Here is a 9249-nt window from a genome sequence, read left to right as displayed (position 1 = left end):
ATCTGATTAACCATGTCTGCAATCCTGGGGAGGGGGTACGCATCGAGGAACGTGAACCGGTTAATGGTTTGGCTATAATCCACTACCATTCGGAACTTTTCCCCGGTCTTGAAGACCACCACCTGAGCTCTCCAGGGACTGTTACTGGCCTCTATGACTCCCGCGCGTAGGAGCCGCTGGACCTCAGCCCTGTCCTGCAGGCTATACCGCCTGCTGCGAGTGGCTACGGGTTTGCAGTTCGGAGTGAGGTTAGCAAAGAGTGGAGGGGGGTCGATTTTTAGCGTCGCTAGACTGCAGATAGTGAGTGGAGGTAGGGGTCCGCCGAAGCTGAGTGTGAGGCTCTTGAGATTACATTGGAAGTCGAGTCCAAGTAAGAGTGTGGCGCAGAGTTCAGGGAGTATGTACAGCTGGAAATTAGAGTAGCTGGCGACCTGAATCGTTAGGGTCGCGACGGTGCGCCCTTGTATGTGGACAGAGTGTGAGCCCGAGGTGAGGGAGATAGTTTGCCGTGCAGGGAAGATAGGGAGCGAACAGCGTCTTACCAGGTCAGGATGTACGAAGCTCTCGGTGCTCCTGGAGTTGAAGAGGCACGGTGTCCTGTACCCATTGATTTTAACGGACATCATCGAGCTCTGGAGGTGTTCCGGACGCAACTGGTCCAGCGTGACTGCGTTGAGTTGCGGGTAGTCGGTGGCTCGATGAGCTGTGCTGGAGTGGTCCCGTGATGACTGTCCACTGAGGTCGTAGTCGTCGAGATGAGGTTCAGAGGCTGGAGAAGATGGAGTCCAAGATGGCCGCCCCGTGGATCGCACGTGGCGGGCGGCGAGGAAGATGGCGTCCAAGATGGCGGCCCCCATGAGTTGCACGTGGCCGGCCGCGTGGAGGAGGGTTGCCAAGATGGCGGCCCCATGAGTCGCGCATGTCGGGTGGGGGCAGAGTTGGCAGACACGCTGCAGCATTACGGGGCCTGCGGGCCTGTGAGTTTGGGAGGCGAGTGCTTTGGACTGCGGGGGAGTTTGGAGGCATACTCGGGCATAGTGTCCTTTGCGACCGCAGCTGCTGCAGGCCGCGTTGCAGGCCGGGCATTGCTGCCGTGGGTGTTGGGGCTGTCCACAAAAATGGCACGCTGGCGCTGCATAGTGGGTGGGTGTCTGCGCGGTGCAGGCCTGGGGCAGTCGCTGGTCGGGGCCCACCATGGGGTCGCTTGGTCCGCGGGGAATGAGATCAAACTGCGGAACGCGACCTCCATAGTTGTAGCTAACTCTACAGTGTCCTCCAAGGTCTGGGCCCCTTTTTCAAGCAATTGCTGGCGCACATAGTTGGACCTGAGCCCTGCAACGTATACATCACGGACAGCGAGTTCCATATGCTGGGCGGCTGATACAGCCTGAAAATTGCAGTCCCGAGCAAGGGCTTTAAAATCGCGCAGAAAGTCTTCTAGCGACTCCGCGGGGCCCTGGCGGCGGGTCGTGAAAATGTGCCACGCGTTGACCTCGTTAATCGGCCTCACGTACAGTCGGTCGAGCACAGCCAGGGCCTCAGTATATGAGGTGGTACAATTAAGTTGCGTAGAGATACGATGGCTCACCCTTGCGTGCAGTAGGCTGAGTTTCTGCTCCTCTGTAGTCTCGGATGTGCTTGATTCAGCCAGGTAGGCCTTGAAACATCGGAGCCAGTGTAGGAAGATTTCCTTCACCTCTGCAGCCTGCGGGTCGAGTTCTAGTCGATCAGGTTTGAGGACTGATTCCATAGTAGTTTTCTTCAAGTTTTCTAAGACTATTAATTTGATGTGACCATCAATTCACTAGAGACACGATTGGAAGTAAACTGTGGTTTTAATAGTCTTACAACTGAGCCAGCCTGTGACCAGAGGAACTGAGAGCAGGCTTACGGCTGCAGCACTTTATACTTCCTGTTAGTGGGAGGAGCCATGGGCGGAGCCAAGGGTGAAGCCCAGTACAAGCTCCTCATCTCCCCCTATGGGCAGAGCCGCGCAATGGCTCACATACAGAGCCCACAAGGACATAATACAACGCAATGCAATACAGTGTGAATTACAATGCAGTATAATTCACCACACACACGTTGTAAGGTAACGATCAGATACAGAGCTAGTTATTACGGAGTTTCTCTAGACTCCCCTGGAACTACCCCTGTGCACAACTGTCTTCATGTATGCCGTACAACCTTCTGAGGATCTGCCCTGACTTATATCTGAAGCCACATGCTGGTAGGAGTTCACACTGCTGCATGCATGGCCATCTGCTGGTGGGATGTCACACTGTTGCATGCATGGAATATTATCTACAGGCATAAAATCAGTGGGAACACAGCATAACCCACCCGCATCCCCCAAAAAACATGACAAAGATATGCTGTATGTTGAATTTCAGTGTCGAAGTGACTGGTGAGGGGGATGATAAAGAAGAGAGAGTTTTAGCCATGACACACTTTTGTGTATATTCCAATTGGGGCTACTCACTGATGATCGTGAGTGATGAGTTGACCTCATCTTTCCTCATATTGAGTCCTGTCATCGTCCACACCCCAGCTCTTAATAAGACTGCTGACATCAACATTGGAATTGAATCCAGAGCCTTTCAATCTCGATGTCCCGTTATCACAATGTGTTCATTCATTGAAACTTCAGGGGACGTAGCATGAAGATCAGGAACCATTGTGTGGTCTGTGTGTGACACTTGCGTATTTCTCCTCTTCCCAAACCAATTCTCCCCAGCAGAGCTCTTTTTAAAATCTAATTTGACTGCCTGTCATGCCCCAACTCATTCGCTGTGCCTGTGTCCCTCCAAAACCAACACCATGCAGCAGTTAATTACAGCAAAACCCCACAAACAACAATGAAGTAACAACCATAAAATCTGTTTTTAGCAATGTGGTTAAGGGACAAATATCGACTGGGACATAAGTATTCTCCTCACCTCATCTTCAAAATACAGTGGAGGGATCTTCTACAGGCGGGGCCTCAGTTTACCATCCCACTTGAAAGACGGCACCTCCAACAGGGCAGCAATCCATCAGTACCAATATGGAGGGTCAGCCTGGATTTTGTGTTCAGGTCTATCAGACGAGTATCAGAGGGAACCAGCCATGGCAGCAATGAACCTAGCCTCACCAGCCTCGGAGAGAAATGGAAGGTTTGAAAAAGGCAAAGTAAAACTAAAGTTTTATATTCCGTGAACATGTTGTTTTGGGGGAATCCAACACTTCTGACAGAAAAAGCAAATTATTGTGGATGCTGGAATCTGAAACAAAAACAGAAAATACTGGACAATCCCAACAGGTCTGACAGCATCTGTGGAGAGAGAATGGAACGAACGTTTCAAGTCTGGATGAGTCTTTGTCAAAGCTTCTGAGAGAAACACTGGTTTCCTTGTATTTTTTCTTCTGATGATGTCCCTCAGATAGAGGACGACTTGTTTACACTCCAGTTCAATGAGATAGCTGATAAGTCAAATGCACGATCTTCAGGGTAGATCACCAGAGAGAGAGACATTTAACGTTTCCAGTCCACATGACAATCCTATAGAAAGGTCATATGGACTCAGAGTGTTATTTTAAAATTTAGAGTACCCAATTATTTTTTTTCCCAATTAAGGGGCAATTTAGCGGGGCCAATTCACCTAACCTGCACATCTTTGGGTTGTGGGGGTGAGACCCACGCAGACACAGGAAGAATGTGCAAACTCCACACAGACAGTGACCCAGAGCCGGGATCGAACCCTGGTCCTAAGCGCCGTAGGCAGCAGTGCTAACCGCTGTGCCACCGTGTCGCCCCCAAACTCAGAATGTTAACTGTGTTTTTCTCTCCACAGATGCTGCCAGACCTGCCAGCTTGAAAGCATCCAGGACAAAGCAGCCGCTTGATTGGTGTCTCATCCATCATCTTAAACATCTCCACCACTGACGCTCAGTGGAGGGGCACAGAGAACGAGTTGGGGAATCAGTGGGGATGACAGGCAGTCAAATTCTATTTTAAAAAGAGTCCTGAATTTTGTATTTTTATTTCAGATTTCCAGCACCAGCAGTATTTTGCTTTGAAATGAATGACATGTCCCACCCAAAGGAGTGATGAGAGTGATTAGTGACATGACGCTGGGCATTTTATCTTTTAATCTTTAAAAAATTTGTTCATGGGACATAGGCATCACTGGCCAAGCCAGAATTTATTTCCCATCCCCAATTGCCCTTAAGAAGGTGGTGGTGAGCTGCCATTTTGAACCTTCGCAGTCCATGTGGTGTAGGCCTACCCACAGTGCTGTTAGCAGGGAGTCCCAGGATTTTGATCCAGCGACAGTGAAGAAACAGTGATGTATTTCCAAGTCAGGATGGTGAATGACTTGGAGGGGAACTTGGAGTTTGATGTGTTTCCATGTATCTGCTGCCCTTCGAACTTCTTGATGGTAGAAGTTGTGGGTTTGGAAGGTGTTGTTGAAGGAGCCTTGATAATTGCTGCAGTACATTTGTAGATGGTCCACACTGCTGCCACTGTGTGTCGGTGGTGGAGGTGATGTTTAAGGTGATGGATGGGATGCCAATCATGTGGGCTGCTTTGTCCTGGATGGTGTCAAGCTTCTTGAGTGTTATTGGAGTTGTACTCATCCACACAAGTGAGAGTATTGCATCAACCTCTTGACTTGTGCCTTGTAGATGATGGACAGGCTGTGGGGAGTCAGGAGGTAAGTTACTCTCCTCAGCATTCCCAGCGCCTGTTGGATTGGGAGAGGATGCTGCTGGTGGAGTGCCTTTGTTGCTACTGGATTTGGAGGAGCTTGCAAATGTACTTCCCCAATGCTTTGAGGTGCCTGCTGTAGGTTGTTCAAGTATTGAAATGTATATATAGGAGAACGGGGATCCCTGCTGCCCAGCAAACTGTGATCTTAAGAGTCTTGGGTTTGAGATCCTGGCCCCCAAATACGCAGGATAAAAGCAAAATATTGCTGGTGCTGGAATCTGAAACCAAAGAGAAAATGCTGGAAAATCTCACCAGGTGTGGCAGCATCCGTAGGGAGAGAAAAGAGCTAACGTTTCGAGTCCAGATGACCCTTTGTACGCTTCTTCTTAGTCAGCTGGAAGCTGAGTTGGCACTTGGGAGGTGATGAATTTCATTGTCTACGTTTGTTTTCATCGAAACAAGTCAAATTCTGTAAGTACAGAGAAGTCTCCCTGTTGTCTGTCATAGGGAGGATCATCGCAATGATTCTCCTCAATTGCTGCCTCCCAGTGGTTGAGGAACTCCTTCTCGAGTCATAGTGTGGTTTTCCCCCATCGACAGGCACCACAAACATGATCTTTCCTACTCTGCAAATTCAAGAAAAGTGCAAAGAAAAGCAGCAACCACAGCACGGAGGCACAGTGGTTATGCTCCTCTCAGCTCTCGGGTCCCGGGTTCAATTCCGGCTTCAGGCGACAGTCTGTGTGGAGTGTACACTTTCTCCCCGTGTCTTCATGGGTTTCCTCTGGGGCTCCGGTTTCCTCCCACTGTCCATAGATGTGCAAATTAGGTGGATTGGCCATGCTAAATTATCCTTTAGCGTCCAAAAGGTTAGGTTGGGTTACGGGAATAGGGTGGAAGCCTGGACTTGGGTAGGGTGCTCTTTCCAAGGGCTGGTGCAGACTCGATGGGCCGAGTGGCCTCCTTCTGCACTGTAAATTCTATGAAATATGAGAAAATGGGCATTTCACTGAACATCCAGAAAAGTCCCCCTGCCCTCCCACCCCAGGCACGGTCCTGGAAAATAGGGATCATTTAAAGAGACATGCCATGTGGCTTTCATTTCTGCTCTATGGCTTTGAATTACCAGGTTGTCTCCACACATGAAAAAAAGAGGATCCTGTCTATTCTCCTTAACGTCTGGTATTAAAGAGGAAACGTTTCCTCCTTTAACCTGCTGCGTAAGCTTCAAAGGCAGGCAGGCAGCCTGGAGGTGGCTCCAGGTCCCAGCCCCTTGTCACTTCCTGAGTTGCAGCCCACTGGCGTGCAATCGGCAAGGCTGAATGCTTGTTCAGGTCGACTGCTCTCCACCCCCGCCCCCCCTGTTTGTCCTCCTCTTTTGTGTCTCTTTGGGGAGGGGTGAGGGAAAGAGGCAGAGAGGGAAAACAAAGTTCAAAAGAATGTGCAGTAAGCACACACAGGCACAAAGGAGGAAAAGAATGGGTGTCTTTTCCTTTGAGCTGGGGGTTTTACACACACACACTGCTAGTCTAGCTTGTCAATCAGGGTAAATGGAGCGATCTGCTCCCCTCGCTTGCACCCACAGGTTGTAAAGTCATTAATTGCTCTTCATCCAGGTTTCATCAAGCTCTCCCTTGATGTGTTCTCCTGCAGTTCTGCTGGAGAATGGCTGCCAGGGATTGGACTCTCGGTAGCAGCTCTGCTGCGCTTTTCACCTATTCTGTGTTTTTCCTGCTGTGGCGGGTTGAGGCTCACGGCTTTATGGTAAGTTTTAGTTCTTATCTTACACACTCGTGAGCTTTAATGCTTTTTTCATCCCCCCCACCCACCCCCTCAGTCTCTCTCGTTGCAACGTGAGTAATAGCCGGCTTCACAGAAGGACAGCACAAGACAAAAGCTGTTTTAGTGTGAGATCCTCTCACGTGTGTGAGGTGCTGAGGAAACATTTGGATTTTTGTTTTGACTCGTTGCTTTATTTTAAAAAGGTTTTAGAAATACACATATTTTAAAAGGACTTTGCAAATCAGTTGTTGCATCCTGATTTTAAAATGTTTTTTAAAATGGCATTGAGTGTAGTATATTTTCCAGATTTGAGGGAGAACTTTTTTGTTTAAGCAGAAATATTTTATATATTTAAGCAGAAATATTTTGAAGATGAGATAAATAGAACTGTTCACCTTTTAATCTAGACGCATACTGTGTGCGCGGAGGCAAACAGGGTCTCGCTGTGCTAACTTTGACTGCCCAGTTAAACTGAACCGCCCGCCCTTTATCTCTAATGCTTTCCTGATCCCGAAGTATGTTGGATCCCGGCTGATTCCAGTTGCAGTCTCCCATCACACACACTGCAGCAACGTTGTGCCTTCAAATAAAAACTCTCCTGCCAGTTTCGTCCCCGAGAAATCTGTAAACACACATTGCCAAAACCCAAATATTGTAGATGCTGGATCAAAGTTACTTTGTCAAAGTTACTCTAGTTCCCCCCCCTTCAACCTGAACGCGCGACTGGCACCTACCTCCTTGATGTTACAACTCAGGGCTGAGTTTAAAAAAGAATTGTGCACAAGGCAATTTGTTAGTGGTTCCGAATGATTATTTTGATATTTAAAAGACAAAGGTGTGGATTTGAATTTACTTGATTGTTTTTTTTTGAGTGGGGGGGAGGGGGGGGGGGGGGGGGAAGAGGGTGAAACGATTGAGATGAAGATTTTAATTTTATATTTTGAAAGGGAAGGCTATGTGACCCAGTGTGTGTTTTCTTTCAGAATGTTGGAAGTGGGAGGAGGGCAGTGTGTGGATTGAGAGGCTGGCGAGGGGCAGTTAGTTTGCAGCCCCTGTCTGTCTAGACTGGAGGAGAGGCACATTAATTTTGCCTCAAACTGAAGCCTTTCATCTGGCCCTGGTTCGGGGCCGTGTTAATACTCTGCCACATCACGTGGGATTTGTTTTGTCTCTGGCCGCTCTTGGGAGCTGCCAACCCCGAGGGGAAAAAAGGAGAAGCGATTAGACTTCTCGGGAGGGGGGAGGGGGGGGGGGGGGGGTTGTCTGTGTGTGTGTGCGCGCTTGTTCAACCCACAGCTTTCTTGAACATGATGAACTTAACCACTGTACTCATAGCCGCAAGCTCCTTACAACATCCAAAATTGGGCATCATTAACTGAAACGATTAGCGAAACATTTCCCTTGGAAAAAGAGAGTTCTTTGAAAGGTTGTTTGCTGTGGTGCCTTTTGTTTTTTTTTGGTGCTCTTGTGCGATTTTCCCACAGCCTCTGAGTGTTCAGATCGCAGCAATAACCACCCCCACCCCCCTCCTTGTGTCCCCATTTAAAATCGGGAGGTCCCCAACGCTAAGCGGGAGCCCATGGGAAAAGCAGCAAGCTGCCAAAAGTTAGCAGGAGAGTGTGCTCAACTCCCTGCTCCTGACTTCTTCAGGTGGAAAGGCTCGGTTGACAGATGGAAGGCCAAACGTGCGAACAACGCTTCCTGATAATCATGTTTAAAAGGCTCGACTTGGACAGAATTGTGTAGAATATACGACACATAAATAAACATTCAGTCCATTCTGGCGTTTGTCCTCCACTGAGACCTCTTCCCATCCGGCCCCGTTCTCACAATCTATTGGATGTTGATCTAGCCTCCATGGGATGAGGGTGTCCCTGACAAGACCAGCATTTGTTGTCCATCCATGATTGCCATTGAACTCAACATTTGAGAGGGTAGTTAAAAGTCAACCACATCGCGGTGGGTGCAGAGTCACATGCAGGACAGGCCGGGTAAGGATGGCAGTTTTTCTTCCCTGTGGGACATTAGAGAACCTGATGAGTTTCTACAACAATCTGTGATGGCTTTCAGTTCAAATTTCACCAGCTGCCACGGTTTCCCAGATAACCCCCGGCAATTAGCCTGGATCTCCTTGATTTCTAGTCCAATTACATAACCACTGGGCCACCATATCCCCTTCTTAACTTCTTACCTGATTTCTTGGTGACCATCTAAATTGTTTGTCTCTAGTTATGCTCTTCTACACCAGTGGTAACATTCTCCCTGTTTCTATTCTATCAAAAACTTTGCTAATTTCTAAAGTTCTGTATTACCTGCATTTCAGCTTTCACTTTTCAAGAAAACAGAAACCTAGGGGCGCAATTCTTCGACCCCCACGCCGCGTGGGAGAATCGCGGGAGTGCCGGGCGATTCCCGCCACGCCGCCCTGGCACCCGCACGCGATTCTCCCACGCCCCCCAAAACGGCGTGCCGCATTTCACGACAGGCCGCTTGGAGAATCGCCGCTCGCCGTTTGTAGCAGGCGAGCGGCGATTCTCTGGCCCGGATGGGCCGAGCGGCCTGCCCTATCCGACGGGTTCACGCCGGCGCCAACGACACCTGGTCGCTGCCGGCGTGAACAGCGTGCGGACACTGCGTGTGCGGTGTGGGGGGGGGGGGGGGAGGGAGGATCGAGCACCAGGGGAGCGCTCAGTAGGGGTCTGGCCCACGATCGGTGCCCACCAATCGGTGGGCCGGTGTCTCTAAAGGATGCACTCTTTTCTTCCGCCGCCCCG

General features: G+C 49.5%; 1 protein-coding gene across 2 annotated transcripts in view; it reads left to right on the top strand.

The window, feature by feature from the left end:
• Positions 1 to 6081: 6081 nt before the first annotated feature.
• Positions 6082 to 9249, top strand: part of si:ch211-267e7.3 (ADAMTS-like protein 2) — a 190088-nt gene continuing 186920 nt past the window's right edge. For both annotated transcript variants that reach the window (XM_038795019.1, XM_038795020.1), the window contains exon 1: positions 6082 to 6457. In XM_038795019.1, coding sequence (XP_038650947.1) covers positions 6359 to 6457 — 99 coding nt within the window. In that variant the 5' untranslated portion in view covers positions 6082 to 6358. The remainder of the gene's footprint in view (positions 6458 to 9249) is intronic.

Source organism: Scyliorhinus canicula, chromosome 4, assembly GCF_902713615.1.
Source record: "Scyliorhinus canicula chromosome 4, sScyCan1.1, whole genome shotgun sequence".
Lineage (NCBI taxonomy): Eukaryota > Metazoa > Chordata > Chondrichthyes > Carcharhiniformes > Scyliorhinidae > Scyliorhinus > Scyliorhinus canicula.
This window is presented reverse-complemented; position numbering and strand designations above follow the sequence as displayed.